The sequence below is a fragment of the Perca fluviatilis genome, chromosome 15 (genome assembly GCF_010015445.1).
Source record: "Perca fluviatilis chromosome 15, GENO_Pfluv_1.0, whole genome shotgun sequence".
Classification (NCBI taxonomy): domain Eukaryota; kingdom Metazoa; phylum Chordata; class Actinopteri; order Perciformes; family Percidae; genus Perca; species Perca fluviatilis.
In genome coordinates this window covers 27873706-27896821 of record NC_053126.1, presented here as the reverse complement: position 1 = coordinate 27896821, position 23116 = coordinate 27873706, and the positions used below count along the sequence as shown (strand labels likewise).

General features: G+C 39.6%; 2 protein-coding genes across 3 annotated transcripts in view; one reads left to right on the top strand and one right to left on the bottom strand.

Annotated features, from left to right (window-relative positions):
- The window catches only part of wipi1 (WD repeat domain, phosphoinositide interacting 1), a 31273-nt gene extending 10586 nt beyond the window's left edge, over positions 1–20687 (bottom strand). Inside the window, exons 1-5 of one of the 2 annotated variants that reach the window (XM_039825568.1) lie at positions 20299–20687; positions 13377–13459; positions 10666–10835; positions 3897–3993; positions 2579–2676 (exon numbers count right to left, since the gene is read on the bottom strand). In XM_039825568.1, coding sequence (XP_039681502.1) covers positions 2579–2676; positions 3897–3993; positions 10666–10835; positions 13377–13459; positions 20299–20414 — 564 coding nt within the window. In that variant the 5' untranslated portion in view covers positions 20415–20687. The remainder of the gene's footprint in view (positions 1–2578; positions 2677–3896; positions 3994–10665; positions 10836–13376; positions 13460–20298) is intronic. The other variant, XM_039825569.1, reaches the window with a different exon arrangement.
- LOC120575010 (glucose-6-phosphatase-like) overlaps positions 1–23116 on the top strand; it is a 71081-nt gene that overhangs the window by 23213 nt on the left and 24752 nt on the right. The gene's annotated exons all lie outside the window — the stretch shown is intronic.

Here is a 23116-nt window from a genome sequence, read left to right as displayed (position 1 = left end):
ATAGGGGTGTACTCACTTTTGTTGCCAGCGGTTTAGACATTAATGTGGGGACAGCACAATTACACTGTTATACAAGCTGTACACTTAATACTTTACATTGTAGCAAAGTGTAATTTCTTCAGTGTTGTCCCATTAAAAGATATAATGAAATATTTACTCAAATGTGAGGGGTGTACTCACTTTTGTGAGATACTGTATATATGCTAAGTATTAAAATGTAGTATGTTTATGCTATATTAGATGACTCTAACTTACCATGTAAAGATAAACAGAGTCAACATTTCATTTAATTCTCATTATACAGGCCTCCAAAAACGCACAGTACTAGACTTTGTGCTGTTGTTATAGTTATTATTGATACTAATAAAATTTCCACTGAAAAGTTAGAATGATATCTTATTTTAACTGTAACATTGTTATCCTTGTCAAAATGTCTATTTATCATTATTTGTTTAGGATAAAAAAGCTCATATATTGTTATAAGATTTAACTCTCAACATGGCATTGGCTTCAGAAATCCGCTATCCATCGGACTCTGATTTAAAATATAATTTTCTATTGTCTTAGCAGTACCATGACGCAATGTTAAACACTGACAAATGGCCAGATGTGTTTTGATCCTGTTGGCCCAAACTTGCTCTGCTGTATGAAGCAACACAAAGTGTTTTCTGTCTGGCTGAGTTCAGCGAAAAGCCAGCATGTGGCAGAGATCAGCTGACGTATTTCCAGGTTAAAAAGGAACCTGAGCTATCTGAATCTGGGCAAAGTTCAAACACTCCATGTTTCATCTGGCAGTGGAGGAACAATAAGAACTGGTTGCTGTGAGCAAACAACAAATACTGAGAAACTTTCAACTTGCGTGTAGAAAGAGATAAGAACAACAGATTATTAAAAAAAGTATTGGATTGGAACTGGATTGTTATGAAAGAAACTATATCACAACATTTTTCATATTCTGAAACTGTCGGTCCAAAGAAATCCCTTCCTACCTGAGTCATATCAGTAGCTCAGAGATAGCCTCCATGGTGTATGTGAGTTCAATAGTGCCCCCAAATTCCGAATGTTCCATCCAGCTCACTGATACGGTATATTTAAGGACACACTGAAACTAGAGCATCAATTCAAAAAATATTTTGAAGTCTAGGGTGTCGTACAGACAAGGTGTCATCAGAGAACACAATGTCAGACAAACAAGTATCCGAACACTGTGAGAGGAAGAGATGACCTAAAAAAACACTTACGAGAAAATGCAATCAGAAAAAACAGTGTGCCCAGTATCGTCCCCTGAGTCAACTCGTGTTCGGGCAAAATATTTAGTTTCAGGTGTGTGACATTCAAGTAAAAAGTACATACAGTGTTGAAAGAGTTTTGACCCACTGTGGTTTATTTTTAAAGGATGAGTCTCATTTATTACAGCTCAGGTCTTTTTTTTTGAAAATGTATATCCACACATTAAATAACTAGATCTCTAGAACAGCTTCATTTTTCGCGACAGCATACTTCTATACTATATGTAAATTATATTTAAAACTGAAATATATGTAAACGTTAAATATGAAATTAATTCTTTTGAACTTTGAATTGAAGCTATAGTTGGTAGCTTTCATAAAAATAACTTGTCATATTTTCTCAAACTGTCACTATATCATGACAGGAGATGCTGTTACTGCGTTGCTGAGATTTCTTTAGTCGCTCAGTCATTTTGTATGCTTTTTCATGCTGAATGATTTATTTCCAAGAAACCTATCGGCACATCTCTAATAAACACAGGATTTAAAGTGGAGCTTTTGCATGATTATTTGTGGAGAAACTCAGTTTTACAGATCTGTGGATAAAACAAACTAATCGATTAGTTGTCAAAATCGTATGAGTGTTCGTCGACTAAGGAATGCTTTGATCAAGGACAGCCTGTGGAAATTTGCAAATGCCATTAGGATCACCAGAGGGAGGCAGAGAAATGGGATTTATTTTCAAATCTCGTCTAAAAACACACCTTTTGAAACTGGCTTATTCTCTTTGATCACTGAATATATCTTCACAACAATTGCTGGTCTGATTTTGTTTTTGCTTTGTAAATATGCCCTGTACCTTTTTATGAACGCTTGTTATATTGTTTTTTAACTTGGTATATTGTTTTTTCTTGTAAGATGACCTTGAGTGCTTTGAAAGGCACCTATAAATAAAATGTATTATTATTATTATTATTATTTACTTCAAGGACTCATGGCGCCACCCATCTGGCCCATCATGAGGGTCACCTGAACTGGACAGAGTACAAAAACGGACTCAGCCAGCAATGTGGGTGTATGTGCCAGTGCTTTTTCCCCTCAACAGTTATTGTGCAGTCGTTCAGTTTTATTCACAGTTCATTAATATCCAACGCTGTCCAAACTGCTCCAAATTCCAAACGGCAATTTCATTGGGTACCCAGGAAGCCAAGTGAGAAGTAGATTGGATGAACGATTCTCGACATATTTGAAAGACAACATACACACAAAGCCCACATTCATACATGTGTATCTGTATTTACAGGATGTAGCATATCATTTGAGATGTTCTGTGATGACATGTTTCTTACCAAATTGTTGGCATCATACACTATGATCTCCCCAATGGTGGCGCTGCCGGGGTACGCCAGGTAGGAGTTGGAATGGCTGATAGAAAGAGCACAGAGACCTGCGACAAGGGAGAAAGAATCCTTTTGAACCAGACATAGGCACATGATATGTTTTACAAACAGTGGCTTAGGGATTTATATCTATATGATTACCAAGTAACATTCATCACTCTGCCTGTTATGTCACGCTTTACTATTGACAATAAGAGCCATGTTTAAACTGGAATTATCCTTTAAAGCGTGCATCTTATGCTCATTTTCAGGTTCATAATTGTATTTTAAGGTTGTACCAGAATAGGTTTACATGGTTTAATTTTCAAAAAACACCATATTTTTGTTGTACTGCATAGCTCTCTCTCACTGCTGCAGTTCCTCTTTTCACCTTGTGTTCAGGTCTCTGTTTTAGCTACAGAGTAAGACATCTTTTCTTCTGTACTATCTTTGATTGCACTCCCACATGCACAGTAGCTCAGATCGTAGATCATGTCAGCTAGCTCCATAGACAGTAAAAGAAAGGCTTTCTCCAACTTCGGTCAGTTACAAGGCAGGATTAGCTGGGAGACTTCTAAACGAGGGTGCACATGTAAGTAGTTCTATGGTAGATTATGGGGAACTTGTGTGTGTTGTAGCAGTGCTTTGCCATTGAGAACGAGGTATCATGCTAGCGCTAGCATGCTTTCGGCTAGTGACGTAGAATGCCGTGCAGATTTTGACCAGCTCACCAGGAGACTGAAGGCAGGACACATTCAGAAACCTGTATCCCACTCAAAACAGCGTGGATGGATTTTTTTCAAAGTTTGTATGCGTGTGGAAGTACCAGAGACACAAAAGAACACCCCAAATCGCAGAAAACTTGATTTTTTCATAATATGGGCACTTTAAAGCCTCTGTAAACCCACACAGTTGTTTTCAGTTATTCTGGCTGATTAGACCTCTGCTCACGTTGAAGGTGGGCCGGAGCTTTGATGGGAACTTATTATGTCACAAATTTCCAATAAGGATGATAAAGGTGTCATTTGTCCTGCCCTCACAGATGCAACAAAGCTAACAGGAGGCTCAGAAAGATGTCAATCAATCAGTCTTTACACACCCAAGAAGTCCTGGGAAGACTTCCAATCAGCCAGAACAACTAAAACACCTGTGTGGGTGTCCAGGGCCTTTCAAAAAGTTGTTTTCAGCCAACAAACCCAGCTACCACAGCACCACAGAAAGTGTGCGTTTGTGTGTGTGAACCACATACTTGCAGTTGCCGTCTCTTGGTATTAATGTCTTACTGTACCTGAGGGGTTGGACGGAGTGTTGAGCAGAGTCTTGAGGAGCTTCATGTCTTTGATGTTGTGGATATAAATGGACTCTTCAAGGCACACCACGAGCCTCTGCAAGACACAGCACACCTCAGGTCATTACACTCCAGTGTAATGTGCTCAGGGTGTATGGAGGATATTTTTATTCACAATTCAAATTGAAATTCCAAAGACAAAATGAAAAGAGATCAAATTAAAAGTATTATTATTTTACTACGCTACTAGAAATAATCAGGCCATGATTGAATAAAAAAAAAAAAAAATGAAATTGAAAAAGTAAAGTTGAATTGTAAAATGATTATTTGAAAATGTAAAGTGCAATAAAAAAATGACAAATTTAAAATGCAAAGCTTAAATATAAATTGAAAGATGACATTGAAAATAGCAATGGAAATAAGAAACTTGAGTGACTTTTTACATTGTCACTTTACATTTTCAAATTATAATTTTACATTTCAACTTTGCTTTTTTAATTTCTTTTTTAAATTCAATTATGGCCTGATTATTCCTAGTAGTGGGGTAAAAAAGGTCCGTGTACTTTTTCGTTCATTCGATTTTCATTTCATAAACAGGTATTAAAAAACAAAAAACGAATGGTTATTTGATTTTCGTTTTAAAATACATTTGAAATTGAAATACAAGGCGTTTTTTCTTTTTCATGGTCGATATAAGATAGGAGAAAGTTTAAATATGCTTTGATTTTCATTTTCTATTTTATATAACAAAAATAAAATCACTCAAAAACAGAAACGAAAAAAGTCTTGTTTTTTCATATTCAGAGACCGGATGTTGTCATTTCCAAGGCAACAGCGCCAGCCTAGCCTACCAGTGTTGCTTTCAGCCCAGGCCAAAATTACTTTGGAAACCTATACTCTTGATAATGCTTGGGGGGAATTTTATTTCATAATGCCACATGTATTTATTCCCCTCTCTCCCTGCCTCCCTCTGACTCTCTGTCTCTACCCGCCGCAGATAACTTCTCCCCAATCGAACCAGCTGAGGAAACAGAATTTCAGTTCACGGCTGTAACGTTACCGTTACGCCACCGTTAACAATCCCAGCAAACTTTCTGTTGCTGCCGTTAAGCTTGCTGATCTGGCAGAGAGTCACCGGGGGTTCGGGATCAGATCATGGGGATCAGACCTCCGGTGCTGGGTCTAATATTGTAACATTAGCTGCTGCTGCTGCAGCTAGCTAGCAGCTAGCCACCAGCCCTGTGACCTCGGTCCTGGCGGTTCGCTCCCCGGGACTGACTCTGCAGAGCTGGCGTTACACGCTCTACGATCAATGAGCAATGATCAAGGATTACCAAATTTCTCTTTCATAACCACTGAAAACTGTCAAAAATCTAACCCAATTGACGTAGCTGACATTGAGGGTTTCTGCTTCATTAAGGGATATTGTAAGGAAAAAGCTTAATGTACCTAAACAGTGATCAAAAAATCTAACCCAAGTCATGGACGTTATCTGACTGATAACTGACTGATATCTGATTGATCATTGTTTAGGTACATTCAAGTTAAGCTTTTTCACGTTAAGCGTTTTAGAATGTCCCTACTGCAGCTGAGGGAATCTGTAGCTTTTTGCCCCCCTTTACATAAATATACATATGGCTATGAAATAGATCATGGAATACATAAATGAGGAAATACACATGAACATAGGCATTAGTCATAATAGTTAAATAGCCTAAATACATGTATGTTTTACTTATATTTATTTCGAGGGACTTTTATTTATTCCATCTATGCACGTTATATTTAAAGGAAGTTTGGTTATCTCACAGACTCAGACTAAAAGCAGCTAGTGCATAAGTGCATCATAGCATATCACTATCTGCAAATAAAATAAAATATGAATAAATCACGAGCGCGGCAGATTCCCAGCTCAGCTAGAGCGGGTAACGCCAGCTCTGCAGACGGACCAGATCGAGTCAGTCGTCCCGGGAAGCAAACCGCGGGGACCGAGGTCACAGGGCTGGTGGTTAGCTGCTAGCTAGCTGCAGCAGCAGCAGCTAATATTAGAATAGACCCAGCACCGGAGGTCTGATCCCCATGATCTGATCCCGAACCGCCGGTGACTCTGCCAGATCAGCAACAGAAAGTTTGCTGGGATTGTTAACGGTGGCGTAACGGTAACGTTACAGCCGTGAACCGAAAGTCTGTTTCCTCAGCTGGTTCGATTGGGGAGAAGTTATCTGCGGCGGGTAGAGACAGAGAGTCAGAGGGAGGCAGGGAGAGAGGGGAATAAATACATGTGGCATTACGAAATAAAATCCCCCCCCAAGCATTATCAAGAGCACAGGTTTCCAAAGTAATTTTAGCCTGGGCTGAAAGCAACACTGGTAGGCTAGGCTGGCGCTGTTGCCTTGGAAATGACAACATCCGGTCTCTGAATATGAAAAAAACAACCTTTTTTTTCATTTTATTTTTGTTATATGAAATAGAAAATGAAAATCACAGCATATTTTTAATTTCTCCCATCCCCTTTTGACCATGAAAAGGAAAAAAATGCCTTGTATTTCGATTTCAATTGTTGTATTTTAAAACGAAAATCAAATAACCATTCGTTTTTTGTTTTTTAAGTCTGATTATGAAATGAAAAAAGAATGAACGAAAAAGTACACGGACCGCTAGGCTGGCGCTGTTGCCTTGGAAATGACAACATCCGGTCTCTGAATATGAAAAAACAAGACTTTTTTTCGTTTCTGTTTTCGAGTGATTTTATTTTTGTTATATAAAATAGAAAATGAAAATCAAAGCATATTTTAAATTTCTCCCATCCCCTGTTGACCATGAAAAGGAAAACATGCCTTGTATTTCAATTTCAAATGTTGTATTTTAAAACGAAAATCAAATAACCATCGTTTTTTGTTTTTCAATACCTGTTTATGAAATGAAAATCGAATGAACGAAAAAGTACACGGACCGGTAAAATAATATATTCAGTGTAATTTCTTTTTGATTTTTCTTCGGACTTTCAATTTGAATTATGAATAAAAATATCCTCCATAAGGGTGGGGGTCCGTGTACTTTTTCGTTCATTCGATTTTCATTTCATAAACAGGTATTAAAAAACAAAAAACGAATGGTTATTTGATTTTCGTTTTAAAACATGACATTTGAAATTGAAATACAAGGCGTTTTTTCTTTTTCATTGTCGAAATGGGATGGGAGAAATTTAAAATATGCTGTGATTTTCATTTTCTATTTTATATAACAAAAATAAAATCACTCGAAAACAGAAACGAAAAAAGGCTTGTTTTTTTATATTCAGAGACCGGATGTTGTCATTTCCAAGGCAACAGCGCCAGCCTAGCCTACCAGTGTTCAGCCCAGGCCAAAATTACTTTGGAAACCTAGCTAGCTATACTCTTGATAATCCTTGGGGGGAATTTTATTTCATAATGTCACATGTATTTATTACCCTCTCTCCCTGCCTCCCTGTCTCTACCCACCGCAGACAACTTCGCCCGAAGAGAGTCGAACCAGCGGAGCAAATAGACTTTCGGTTCACGGCTGTAACGTTACCGTTACGCCACCGTTAACAATCCCAGCAAACGTTCTGTTGCTGCCGTTAAGCTTGCTGATCTGGCAGAGAGTCACCGGGGGTTCGGGATCAGATCATAGGGATCAGACCTCCAGTGCTGGGTCTAATATTCTAATATTAGCTGCTGCTGCAGCTAGCTAGCAGCTAGCCACCAGCCCGTGACTCTCGGTCCTGCTCGCCCTTCCCGGACTGACTCTGCAGAGCTGGCGCCGATTAATGAGCAATGCGCAATGATCAGGATTACTTACCAAATTCTCTCATATTTCTTCTTCTACTCATAAAAACAAAAAACAATCTTAACCCAAAGTACAAACTTATTATGGACGTTAGCTGACATTAAGGGTTTCTGCTTCATTAAGGGAATTGTAAGGAAAAAGCTTAACGTGGTTAACCATTAAGCTTTTTCACGTTAAGCGATTTTTTGATCACTGTTTATAAACAGTGATCAAAAAATCTAACCCAAAGTCGTATGGACGTTATCTGACTGATAACTGACTGATATTTGATTGATCATTGTTTAGGTACATTAAAGTTAAGCTTTTTTCGCGTTAAGCGTTTTAGAATGTCCCGGCTGCAGCTGAGGGAATCTGTAGCCTATAACTTCCGTTTTTGCCCCCTTTACATAAATATACATATGGCTATGAAATAGATCATGAAATACAGGCTTTAGTCATAATACTTCAATAGCCTAAATACATGTATGTTTTACTATGTATTTCGAGGGACTTTTATTTATTCCATCTATTTATATGCACGTTATATTTAAAGGAAGTTTGGTTATCTCACAGACTCAGACTAAAAGCAGCAGCAAGCCTGCCTGACATCAGTGCATCATAGCATATCACTATCTGCAAATAAAATAAAATATGAATAAATCACGAGCGCGGCAGATTCCCAGCTCAGCTAGAGCGGGTAACGCCAGCTCTGCAGACGGACCAGAGTCAGTCAACACCAGGGAGCGAACCACGGGGACCGAGGTCACAGGGCTGGTGGCTATTGCTAGCTAGCTGCAACAGCAGCTAATATTAGAATAGACCCAGCACCGGAGGTCAGATCCCCATGATCTGATCCCGAACCGCCGGTGACTCTGCCAGATCAGCAACAGAAAGTTTGCTGGGATTGTTAACGGTGGCGTAACGGTAACGTTACAGCCGTGAACCGAAAGTCTGTTTCCTCAGCTGGTTCGATTGGGGCGAAGTTGTCTGCGGCGGGTAGAGACAGAGAGTCAGAGGGAGGCAGGGAGAGAGGGGAATAAATACATGTGACATTATGAAATAAAATTCCCCCCCAAGCATTATCAAGAGCACAGGTTTCCAAAGTAATTTTAGCCTGGGCTGAAAGCAACACTGGTAGACTATGCTGGCGCTGTTGCCTTGGAAACATGGAACATCCGGTCTCTGAATATGAAAAAAACAACCTTTTTTTTCATTTTATTTTTGTTATATGAAATAGAAAATGAAAATCACAGCATATTTTTAATTTCTCCCATCCCCTTTTGACCATGAAAAGGAAAAAAATGCCTTGTATTTCAATTTCAATTGTTGTATTTTAAAACGAAAATCAAATAACCATTCGTTTTTTATTTTTTAAGTCTGTTTATGAAATGAAAATCGAATGAACGAAAAAGTACACGGACCGGTGGGCTTCTATTGCTCACATTGCTGAAATCCCACTCGTTATTATTTAATTGTTTCAGTTTGGTGCAATTGAAGACTTAATAGTTTTTCCACAAAATCCTTTATCATCACACCATTTTTTTAAATACATTTTGAATTCTTATTACCTGACTATAAGCCACTAGGTAAAGGTTTCTTCACTAGATGTCTATCTGATAGTACTGTAGCTAAATTCAAGGAAGTGATTCCAACGGCATATAATTCAATGCCATGCCTCAATATAACAGAGGACTCTTTTGTTAAATGAGTTCCTCCAAACTGATCACTGGTAGACGGTGCTGCAGACTCACTGAGAACAACACTCAACTCTGTTGCTGCCCTAATAAAGAATATGATGAAACAAAGGAAGTTAGCTCCATTGTAATTCCCAAAATCGCAAATTAAAACAAACCTCGTGGAAACTTGAAAGTAAATGGCGTTCCACCAATCTGGATGAATCTCGTTTAGACTGGACAGTCTGAAGACATATAGGAATGCCCTCAGAAATACCAGAGCAGCCTATTACTATAACAACCCCAGGTTCCTTTCAGGACTTTAGCCAGGCTGACAGAGACTCACAGCTCTATTGAGCCATGTATTCCTAAAGCTCTGAGTAGTGATGACTTCAACAGCTTCTTTAATCATACAATTATAACGATTAGAGATCAAATTCTTCAACTCCTGCCCACAACCAGGTACCGATTTTTATTTTTAAACACTGGAACCTTAGAAACAGCTGTAAGACCTGACGTACTTTATACTTCGACTGCTTTTCTACTATCGACCTTTATCGACTAACTTCAAAGATTTCTCTAGCTTAGCTATCTACCTGTCTCTTAGACCCCATCCCAACTAGGTTACTTACAGAAATCTTTACTCTTGGTTAACAGTTATTTACTAGTTATGATCAAAATTTCTTTATTAACAGGTTATGTACCACAGCCATTTAAAGTAGCTTTGATAAAACCTCCTCTTCAAAAAACAACTCTCGATCCTGAGGTCTTAGCCAACTATAGACCTATATCTAATCTTCCCTTTCTCTCCTGACTTTCAGTCAGGACTTAGAATGCTTCATAGCACAGAGACGGCACTGTTGAAAATTACAAATTACCTTCTTAATGCTTCAGACAAAGGACTTGTCTCCGTACTTGTCTTACTAGATCTTAGTGCTGCATTCGACACTATTAACCATAGCATCCTGTTACAGAGACTCAAGCATTTAACTGGTATTAAAGGAATTTTAAGTCATATTTATCAGATCAACCTCAGTTTGTTAATGTTTACAATGAATCCTCCATGCATGCTAAAGTTAGCCATGGTGTTCCACAAGGCTCTGTGCTTGGACTAATTCTATTCACCTTGTGCTTCCTCTAGACAAAATTATTAGACAACACTCATAAACTTTACTGTTATGCTGATGATACCCGATTATATATATATTGATCAAGACACAAGTGTGTAAAGAACTTCCAAGATGTACTGAATTATATGGATACACTGTAATATTGGAGGATTGTGGGTATGGAATGGAGAAGCTAACCTGTCTGTTGAGCTTAACAGCCAGGATGTTGTTGGGATAACTGTAGTTACAGATCTCCGTCCCCTTCTTGAAGTGGTAGATGTTCATTCGCTGCGGCATGGTGGTGCTTACCACAACTACCAGACTGCTGGAGAACAGACGCTCCACGATGTAGACATCTGGAGTCTCTGCTGGGGGAGAACAGGAAACAGACAGACAGGCAGGGACAGGGACGCTGCTTTAATGTTGACTTCTCCAAACTTTCTTCTAGACCAAAAAGGCAGATATTAAACTACACAAACCTTCCCTCAAGAGAAAGGCAGCCACATTTAATTCTTACAGATATATCGACATAATCCAATGTCAGTTTGACTCCAATTTGTCCTATAATAATAATATAATATACTCCTTAAGTATTGAAGCATGCCCTGATAAAAGCCCCTTCAGGCAATTTTGTGATTCGTGATATTGGGCTATACAAATAAAACTTTACACAAATGATCAACAATGTTAAGCTCTCACAGATCATTTCCCCAGCATGTCAGGTTGACATAAAGCAGACTATATCATTTAGAACATCCGATTGGACCTGACACTGGACACTACAGTGCAAACACACTCTGCCATGGGAGACTGCTGATTAAAATGCCATGAGCATTGTGTAATTACAGCAAGCTCGGCCATGTCTGAGCATCCAGCCACTAAAACCCAAAAACAACCCAGTGAGCGCTTTAATGTGGAGATGCAGACTTCTTAGGCATCTCCTTTCTGAGATAATCACCGCTTCTGTTTGGAGAATTCCCTTCCTTGCCCAGTTATTCCTAAAGTCTGGTTGTGTACATACATCATAATTATGTTAAGCTCATATTCTGATGAGATCATACTCTGATTTAGCAGAAACCTGGTTAATGTTGGGTTTCCTCCCACATTAAACTTGTGACTGTAGCGGTGTTTCCATCAAAATGTTATGGAATGGAATGTTAAAGGGCCCATATTCTGCTCATTTTCAGGTTTATACTTGTATTTTGGGTTTCTACTAGAACATGTCTACATACTTTAATGTTCCCCCTCTGTCTGAAACGCCCTGTTGTAGCGCCTGTCACGTTAAGCCCTCCTGCAGAAGAAAAAGCCTAGTCTGCTCCCAGTGGTCAGCGTTTCTGGGACTTTCGCATCTGCACTACACTCTACATGGTCTCTCTGCACTGTCACTGCAGCCGGGGAATGACTGTAACGGCACTGTGGCAAAACTTACTAACTAATTATATATAGTATAGTTTGGACATCACAACCGTACAATAGTCCTATTGGTTCGTTTAAAGGTACAGTTTCTGAATACTGGCTTTGTGCATTTCTTTGTGGATTGAGTGTTTTGATACTTCAACAGTATTTATACTGGGGTCTCTCAATCAAAACAATGGATGGTAATCACGGACTTTTGATGACGTTGTGAAGTTGCGTGGAATTATGGGAGTTGTAGTTTTAATTCTCCGTTCGCGGCAAGGACTTCCGATAGCCTACATTGTACAGCAGCAGAACATCTCCGAGCTACCCGGAATTATCTCCCCTTCATTTTTTTTGTAATCCTAACTACTCGTTTTGGTGCCTTAACCCCCTTTTTTTCGGGTTAATTTAGCTAACTGTAAAGACAGCTAAACGCGAAGGGGGGAGAAATTCGGCAGGGAGGAGATTTTTGGCACGAACACTGGTAATTTTAACGGAGACGTATCATTACGATGGCCGCTGTTCTGACTTGGGTGCCTGGGTCTGATATGGTCTGTTTCTTGACAGTTCATTAAACTGCCATTAGTGTCGTTAGCACCCGGCAATGGAGTTACTGGCTGGTTTTGGATTGCTGTAATGATAGTGGCTGGCTGCTAGCTGCTAGCTGAAGTCTGACTGAAGTCTCTTAGCGCCGTGGGAATGAGGCAAAAAGACCAGGGTGTGCTAGCTGGCTATATTAGCATTAGATTAGCCGTCTATCTATACAGCTAACATTACTGATCAACTTATTCGTTGGTTAGCCCAGTGCTGTTAACCATGGTCAAAACAATCATACTAAAAATAACTTGAGCATGTTGAGCAATGTCGTAACCTTATAGTGTTACCCAACAGGCACTAGCATTAGCTACTCAACCAGCAGTTGTTGTTTTTTTATGCAGAAATGTTATTTTGTACCTTTAAATATGTAGTCAGAGACATACACTAGGAAAAGAAGAAACATTTTGCTGGAGTGTGTGTGTACCGGTAAAAACATGAGGGACTGTTGTGTCAAAGCTAAAAAATGGCTTCATGGAAAGAATAATCTTAACAGTGTTAGAGGCAGGCAGACAAGTCCATTTGGAGATAAACAACAGTGTTCCTTTTAGGGAAACCTGAGTCTGGGACAGATCAGTTTACACAATGCATAGTTTTGCAAATGCACAATGCTTTTTCTGTTTAACACGGACGCTGCAATGAAGGAAACTCAATGATCCACCAGGGATACATGGATAATTCTGATGTTCATGTTTTATGACAAATAGTACAGGTTAAAAGATAAATTCAGCAAATTCTCAATTGTAACAGTTTCAGGCTTTGAATGAGCTGTGTTATATAATTAACCAGTTTGTCAAAGAACTCGACACACAGCTTGTGTTTAGTAACTTTACACTGAAATGTAGTTCTTAACTAAATGTGGATGGATTGTTTAGCCCACATGGATGCAAAGTGCAGAGTCAGAGCTCCATACTCACCACTCTCATGGATACAGTCCAGTTTTTCCACCATGGTCAGAGAAAACAGCTTGTAGCAGGTCTTTGTTCCCAAAGCCAGTGACCTGCAACACACGCACACACACACACACACACACACACACACACACACACACACACACACACACACACACACACACACACACACACCATCAGTACAACTAGATTGCATCTACAGTGTAAAGCCCTAATTTCTCTTTATATTTTAATTACAGCCATTCTTAGCAGGGACAGAATCGACCTATGTCTAATTTTGTTGATTTGGGGTGCATTCACTTCCTCATCATCACAAGTCTCCCCTGGAGAGCCACCTAATGGTGACATTGCAATTAATCAAATCTTGCTCTTGATTTCAGCTCCTAACGATCCTTAAACAATGTGACCGAGAAAAACATTTATTTTGCGTCTTGCAAGTCAATTTTATTTTGTCTTATGTTTAAAAAGGGAAAATCACTCTTGATTTGTTTAACTGTTTTTTAACTTCAAGGCAGTCAGCCATATTGAATTTACTGTGCCATTGTTTACCTTTTATTTACCATTTAAATGATGGTATGACTAAGGATTTTTTCCATAGTCGAGAAACCCTAGGTGAAATGCATCATGTACTGTATACGAAGTGAGCTCTACTGGGAACAAGAGGGTCAAGCTGAAGTGAACCCTCACAACAAATACAAGTGATTTGACAAAAAAGATCAACTTGGTCCACTTACAAACAAAAATTCTGGAGCTTTTTAACTCTATCTAACAGTCTTCCTCAGATGCAGCAGTTCAGTTGTTATTCCATACTTAGTTATCTAAGTATGGAATTTCAGTCATGTGATAACTAGTCACGCATTGCCAGACCTACTTTAGCCTATCTCCACAGTGCTGTGGTGGAAGGTCTGGCTACACCACCCATACATTCTGGGATAGGAGGTGAAAAAAAGCACTTTGAGTCGTTTGCATTGCTTTAAACCAATCACAATGGTCTGGGCGAGGCTAAGCTCCGGACACAGCGACCGTGGCTCTGCAAAATAGTAGGGCTGGGCAATATGTCGATATTATATCAACATCAATATGAGAGAGTCGCTGGTTCAAGTCCCCTGTACGGACCAAAGTACGGAGTGTGGACTGGTAGCTGGAGAGATGCCAAATGCATTATTGGCATCATTGGCATTATTGGCATTATTTGCCTTTACCCACTTAGTCATTGTATCCACATTATTGGTGAATATTTATCAAAACTCTCATTGTGTAAATGTTTTGTGAAAGCACCAATAGTCGATCCTACAATTTCGCTTCAACATCGATCTATTTGGTCAAACATTTTGTGACGTTAGATTTTTCTCAATATGGCCCAGCTCTTTAGGGAACGAACGCAGCCGTCGAGGCTTCAGTGGCCGTGGTTTCATTTAAAGTGTGTTGGAAAAACGATAGACGCCACGGCTACTGTCCCTTTGTGCCAACGGTTATGCTCCACCCTCAAAACACATCATCGCTGTTTACAAAAAAACAATAACTATAGGTTAACATTTTCTGCTGAGGACAGAAAGTAGTTTATTTCTCACAGAATGCCCTTCTTGTCAAACAAGCGTTGCAACTCTTCCCGTCTTTTACCTGGTCGTACTCATCATTATAGATCTTATGGCGGCTCGACTCCTGAAGTCAAAACAGACAGTTCAAATGGTTTAAAGTGCCCATATTATGCTCATTTTCAGGTTCATAATTGTATTTTAAGGTTGTACCAGAATAGGTTTACATGGTTTAATTTTCAAAAAACACCATATTTTTGTTGTTCTACACAGCTCTCTCTCACTGCTGTAGCTCCTCTTTTCACCTGGTCTCTGTTTTAGCTACAGAGTGAGACCTCTTTTCCTCTTCTTCTTCTGTACTATCTTTGATTGCACTCGCACATGCACAGTAGCTCAGATGTAGATCCTGTCAGCTAGCTAACTCTAGAGACAGTAAAAGAAAGCCTGTTTCTCCAACTTTGGTCAGTTACAAGGCAGGATTAGCTGGGAGACTTCTTCTAAACGAGGGTGCACATGTAAGTAGTTCTACGGTAGATTATGGTGAACTTGTGTGTGTTGTAGAAGTGCTTTGCTATTGAGAACGAGGTAACGCTAACGCTAGCATGCTAACGGTTGCGGTTAGCCAGCTCGTTTCGGCTTGTGACGTAGAAAGCCGAGCCGATTTTGAAAAGCTCACTAGGAGACTGAAGGCAGGACACATTCAGAAACCGTATCTCACTCAAAACAGCATGGATGGATTTTTTTTTAAAGTTTGTATGCGTGTGGAAGCACCAGAGACACAAAATAACACCCCAAATCCCAGAAAAAGTGATTTTTTTCATAATATGGGCACTTAAGACATCAGTTTGTTTTTACACGTGTAATTTTCTTAATGTCCACCTGTGCCTTCATTCCTCAGCTGTACATTCCTGAACTGTCTCATCCTGTTTCTGAGCAGGAGGAAACCTGCAGGACTCGGCACAGAATACAGCACATTTATACTGCCTGTGCAGAATAAAGTGACTGTGTGACGTGCGTCTTTTTTCTCTCTTAACCTCCCTTTTTTTTTTTTTGTAAAGTAAAGAGTTTGTTGATATTTGGGAATTGAATGAGTTATTATATGCTGGAGACAAAGCGTAAAAATAGAGTATGCATTCCTCCACTGTGTGAAAACTGTTACTGACACATATACTGGAGATGAATAATTAGGTGAGTCAAGTACACAACCAGACAGACAGAATACATTTGAATACACACAGCACTTTAACTAATTCTGTGATTTGATTTCTTTGACAATATCCCCCTATCGTCTCTGGCATAGGCGAAATTTACTAGGCTTTCGCTATAGTTTTTGTTAAATGTTTTTGCTGCTTTTTCTAACGTTTTTGTTGCCTTTATTCCAGTAATCATTTTTTTTTGGCAATTCTTTCAACGTTTGTTGCCTTTTTGTTTTTGTTTTTTTCATAGTTTTTGTCACTTTTTCCGATATTTGTCACCTTTTTTCCGATGTTTTTTTTTTACTTTTTGTCCCGGGACCTAACTATATAGCGATAGATCTCAACCCCCCACACCCTAATGTTGAACCCAAAGTTATGCCCTTGATCTTTGGATTACTCAGCACTTTGACAAAATGAACGTGTCAAAGGTACCCTAGAAATCCAGAGTTCTCGCGAGAGCACAATTTGAATTTGCTCAGCGAGTCACTCTGGCATTGAGTAATGATGCTCATTTGATTTGTAGCCGAGCTGCACCAATCACATCGGTGTATCCGATATAGGCGGGCCAGGGGCGAGCTAAACAGATGACTGATGAGTTTAATCTACCAGTTAGCTCCGCTGGTAGCTAAGCGTTTGGGGCTCTGGATACGTCACCCCATGTATTGTTGGGATTGGTTGTAGTGTTATCCAATTGCGTGCAGTGAGATTTTCAAATGCATGCTTGCCAGATCCTTAATCTTTCAGATTTGGGTCTGGATTTCCAGGCTAGGTCAAAGGCAGGCCTGAATGGAAATCCTGTTTAATGCTCAATGAGTGGAGCCTACTAAACATATCGAAGAACTAGCACTTGGCATTTGCTTACAGTGTGAGATTCTATGAAATATGAGTTACACCCTTAAATTAGAGCAACTGTTTGGCAGGCACTGCCCTTGAGCAAGGCACTGGGAAAGCCCTAATGATCCAGTAGCGCTATTACAGCCATCAAAAGAAGATAACGTGGTTACACTGGGCAGCATCTTATTATGGAATTAGGGTTAACGTGGTTAAAACTAGGGGAGTTGTGAGAGACCGATTTATATAATATACTGTATACAATATAATATTATAATCCAATATAATATAATCCAAATCGCATTATGGACTAGTGCAATATCCAAATCTTGTTAAAGGCAAAATATGTGTCAAACCATTCTGAATGAAGTGTTGTGGTGCTGCGGAGACGTCCCTGCCTACCAACAGAATAAATCCTCGCAAAATCACACTATAATCATTTGGATTTTGATATGTTTCAATGAAAATGAGAATAATGATACAAAAATTATCACTCCCTCCAATATCATATATCACAATATAAGTAAAAATAATTACAATTACATATTTTCCTCATATTGTGCAGCACTAATATATATATATATATATATATATATATATATATATATATATATATATATATATATATATATATATATACATACATATATATCCTAGCATGGCCCTAGTGTGGTGAATGAAAAACATTAAGCCTGGACATTAAGCCTCCCAATTCCCTGTTATCACCATAGACTGTATAAAATATGGTTGAATCTCCATTGAACCTGTAACAATTATTACATAATTGTCTAATTGTCAATTTATTTTACATAATTGCAGTTTCTTTGTTTAACCAAAATTAATTGCTAACATTAGCTAAGGTCTTGACTGTTGATGGTAATTGTTGTTTGTTTAGATATGCCAAAATGTTATTATATAAGTGATTATTGGTCGGACTGTTAGCTAAAGCTATGCTAATTGGTGGCACTTGAGCCTCTACACGTTTATAGCAACAAAAATGGCAAGGGGGGGGGGGTACAGTTAGAAAAACTGTTTTATGACATAGACTGTGTACCTGTGTTATTACATTATCTGGGTCACATGACACACATTTGGTTATCACATGACCATGATATATAACCAAAAGATGTCTCCTGGGATTAATTCAAAAATGTAATTTGTTTAAAAAAGTAATACATAAATAAATATTTTGACAGAGACAATTATACTGTTAATCGCAATTATTTCGGAGACAATTAATTGTACAGCAACATTAGGAAATGTTACAGCTGAAGAGACAAAATGAAGCTCAAGTGGGCTGTCCCCGGTGGCTCCATCTTGGCAGCGCCGGACGCCGCTGTCAGTACCCGATCCGTTCCACCTGCACAATCCGTTCTGCGCATGTGCAAGATGACACGTATGCCATGACGTAGGCGCAGATGATAATGCTGCGTTCATTCCACCACCACCTTGGAATAACGGCACCGCTTCCACCTGCACGATCCGTTCTGCGCATGCGCAAGATGTTCACACGCTAGCCTCCAGCTAACGTTAGTTAGCTAATAGCTAATTCGGCGGACCGCTAGGTGATTATAGCGGTCTGCCGTTAGCCTCCCCCGGGAAGCTAACGTTAGTTTAGCTAACGGTTAATTTGGCGGACCGCTAGGTGATTATAGCGGTCTGCCGTTAGCCTCCACCGGGAAGCTAACGTTAGTTTAGCTAACGGTTAATTTGGCTAACCGCTAGCTCATTGCAGCGGTCTGCCGTTAGCCTCCACAGTTAAGCTAACGTTAGTTTAGCTAACAGCTAATTCGGCTAACCGCTAGCTGAGACAGCATGTAAACTTTAAAAGACCCTCAAAATAAAACTTGAAAATAAACGTTAACATATATAACAGCTGTTACGTAAGTTCTACTTTACTTGTGCTCATTTAAAATACAATCACTCAATACTTGTCTTTATTGTTATTACTGTAATGTCTTAATTTAGCTGTAGCTTGCTTTTCCCATTAAGTTTAACTTAACGTTATTTTAGACTGAATCTAGCTGCAGAAACAACGTAACCAGTGGGGCGGTGCCTGTTATTTCGAGGTGGCATGAACGCAGCATTATCATCTCCGCCTACGTCATGGCATACGTGTCATCTTACACATGCGCAGAACGGATTGTGCAGGTGGAACGGATCGGGTACTGACAGCCGCCGTCGCTACCCGATGGGAGTCGAGTGCAGATGTGAGTTGCGCACGCGTCACTTTGCGACAAGTAGCCTACAAGATGCTAACGAGGGACTTCTGTAAATGTCAATACAATAAAAATGGACCTACATAACGAAGTCTGTTCACTGCTGGCTGCAAGTTAGCAATCAAACACAACAAAGGCTGTCACTTGAATGGCCTTTTGAGCTAACGTTAGCAATCACACAATCATAGATAGCTAAAACATTTTTTGAAATGATTTCCATCTTCTTATTGTTTGTAACGAGAAAAGTAGATTATTTTATGGATTTCACAAATTTCAGCATGACACGTTATGCCGTAAACCGTTTAAATCTGAGCATGCGCGACTCACAACTGCACTCGACTCACATCGGGTAGGGACAGCCGCTTTGGCTCTCTGCGTATCCAAAATAAAGGCATGGTGGAGCATGGAACACTGAGGTGGATTGAATGAAGCCTACAGTCTCCTGTGAATGCACCTGTCACTCAACGCGACACCCACCAAGGGTATATCATTTAAAAAGGTAAGATATAAATTAAAAAAAAAACATACATAACCCATAAAGTTGTCCGGAAGGAAAAAAATTAGCTATAGAGACTAAAACAGTTTTTTGTTCCAGGCTGTAAACATGTTTATTTCTGCTGTAAAGTTGGGTTTACTTTTGGGGGCCTGCCTCAAGGCGACCGGTGACTGGCTCATGTCATTGGCACTTAATATATTACTAGTTAATATTATATCTTCAAACACCTTCCTTCCAAAGCCATACACAGTATATTGCTGTCTGTTGTTATTACAAGCTGACAACCCAAGATACATATCAGGGTTGTCTTCTCAAACTTCTCTTCCGCAAGCTTCTCCAAAATTATAAAAGCCATGACGAATTATAAAAATAGCAACAAGACTGGCTATGTGGTAGTAATATGTAGTCAGCAAAAAGGAGGCTAAACTGAGCTTGATTAGGCCTATGTAAAATTGGTGGAGTGTCCCTTTAATTGTATGAAAATAGGTAAGGGTGTATCAACTAGGCTACATGGCTCCGTTTTAAGTGACTAAAATGAATATTTCGATTTATGTAGCCTATTTGTGTAATTTCGGGGACAAATCAAGCAGGATGGTTGCTTTCATTGACTCATCCGCTTCTTATCTGTGAATGAATTGCCTGATCGCTTACGTGGAGTCTTGGTTGAAAGAGGCACAGCCAAACTGGAGCCCCGGTCCGTCCGGCCCGCCAGGTCCGTCCGGGCCGTCCGGCCCGCCAGGCCCGCCGGCACTCTCTCCGGTCTCCATCCCGATTCCCAGCGACCTCCTTCCCTCCCTCCGCCCTGGATTGGAGGCCTGGGATCGGCTGCACCTCTTCGCTCGATGTCGGCGGAAGACGGCTCCAATTTGGAAGAAATGTGGTCCGCGGTGATGTGTGAGGGCGCTCTCGAGGCAGAGCTGGCGCGTTTCTCCGCTAGAATCGAATACAATTTCAGTTTCGCTGCGTTTATTTTATTTTTCCCCGGTCGGTTATCCAGACCCCGGAGGAAAAGAAGTGGGGAAAAAAAGAGAAGCAAAACAAGAACAGCTGACAGCACTACGTCCCATCTCCGCCTCTTACCATTGGCTGGTGGTGAAACCGTGTTGTCGCAGCCTTCTATTTTGATTGGCCAGGCGTGCAACAATGTGTCCTGATTGGCTGATAGCGCGGAGTGTTCTTTGTTTGTGTCCGCCCATTCATGTTGGGCACTTCTGTGGAGAACAAAATACTTTTTAAATTTGTTTCCGTTATCGTCAAGATATGGAAAATCCCTCGTGAAACATGATTGCATTTTGTAGTTTACAATCAGTAAATTGCATTGTATTTAAATTCATACAGTTATGTGTCAATACATTTGAACAGGCCTACGTGTTCATTAACAGAATTGAATCGCTGGTTACTATCATTTTGCCCCAAATAGACCGTGGAGAAGCATGCAGGCTTAATTTCCAACTTTAATGAAATTATCAAATATATCAGAAGATCCTACTGATCCCAGAAGTCTTTCTTCATGTTATTCGTAACAATGTGTAATCTATATGTTATTAATAATAGTATTACAATTAGAGTAGTGGTATAATTGGTGTTTTTTTTTACATTAGGCTACATTATATCATATAACAGTACACTTTGTTATCGAGTTGCATCAAAATGCTTTTGAGTGAATTTAGAATAAGTATGGGCTGATGTTTACTTTTGTTTGAGATAAATGGCATTTATTCAATATTTAATAAATAAATACATGTTTATGAGATACATCCTAAAATAAATATATAGGCCTAAATACATTTAAATATGTAAATGAGTCAGTATAGTTCAATAAATAAATAAATAGGTTTTTATTTAAAAGGTGAAGTTTTTCTTAAATGACAACTTGTCATAATGTCACTTTTATTTATTTCACCCTCTCTATCACTAGTTTCATGTCTTCTTCAATACAGCACGATGTTCATTTAGTCAATAATGGCCCCATTTATTTTAAAATAGAGGATGAAGCAGTGGATGCTTTAAGACCATCAGGACAGTTTAAGCGACTTTGAGTCCATGAAAAGCGCTATATAAATTCAATTTATTATTATTAGAGGCTTGGCAAGGCTAACCATGCTAACACTGTGGACATTAAAATAGACCTCAACTTGTTTTTTTCTTAAACTTTGACCCTCTCACTGTGTGCTTTCACTTCAGCAAAGTTAACTGGAACATTTTGGTCACCTAAAAATTTTTAAGGAATTCTTGTTCAGCGTTCTGACAACCAAGTTAGCTAGCAACCGCTAGCGTTAGCTGGGAATGAGAAAGTCTGCAGATTTCCTGTTCCGCTGTACATTCTGATGAATGGCGGTAGTACCCAGAGGTCTGTGTTTACCTGCCGGTAAATCTTCACTGACTCACTATAGAAGGGTTGAAAATCTGCGACTTTCCTTAGCTTAGCGCAGCGCCATTGCAACCATAAACAACACTGGCTCTTAGTGCGTTCCTTTTATACTCGGAAGTCGGATTTTCCGAGGTCAAAGTCGGAAACATGCCCCCTGACCTCATATTTCCGAGTTTGGAACTCGAACAATCACCGAGTAACCCCAAGCTAAAAATCCAACATGGCTGCCCCGTGCATCAACAGCAGTGAAAGCTGTAGTAACATACAGTTATTAGCACTTCTGTCTTATTTGTATCTCACTAAATCAGTCGTTCACGCAGTCCTATCCATCTTCTATCTGTCTGTTGTATGCACAAAAAACTGTTTAATGAGTTATTATAAACTGGTATTGCTAACAGTGGCTAACCTGGCTAGAGCTAATGAAAACAATGAAAATCAGACTTGTAAATGGAACGCATTCAACTCGGGTGTGACGTTATTTCCAGTTCCGAGGTTAAAGGGACGCTATAATGGCCCTGTCATCCTCCCCAGCTCCACCCTCTCGTCAAAAATCGTCACATCCGCTTGCAGAAAAACCAAGAAGGTGACTCCCGTATCGCCAAACCGAGGCTTCAAAACAGCAGTCCACAAACCAAAGGTACAGTCTATGATTCAGACCAAAGCAACTAGCGCTAGCACGGCTAGTTCCTCCCTGCTTTTCTCAGTCTCTCCCTACCAAAGTTGCCAACTGGGTGACTTTCTCGCTACTATTTAGCGACTTCAGCCCATTTTGGGATGATTTTGGGCTATATACAGTAAATAAAATAAACTTGACTCAAATGTCAGACTTTTTAATGTTTTAAACATTTTTGTCTATCAAGGGACTGAACTTAGGTAAAAACATTTCATAATAAAACAAAGTCTGCTATGGCCAGTTTAATCAAATCCACGTGATTTTTTGTCCCGTGTTGAAGAAGTCAAGTAACCCCAAGCCCTGCTCACATCACTAACACTGTTGAGCCTTTCGCCCCACCACTGTTCTCACAAAGAATGTGTAGGCTAGTCTTGCATTGTCAGACCTTCCTCCACAGTGCTGCGGAGGAACGTCTGCCTAGTCCA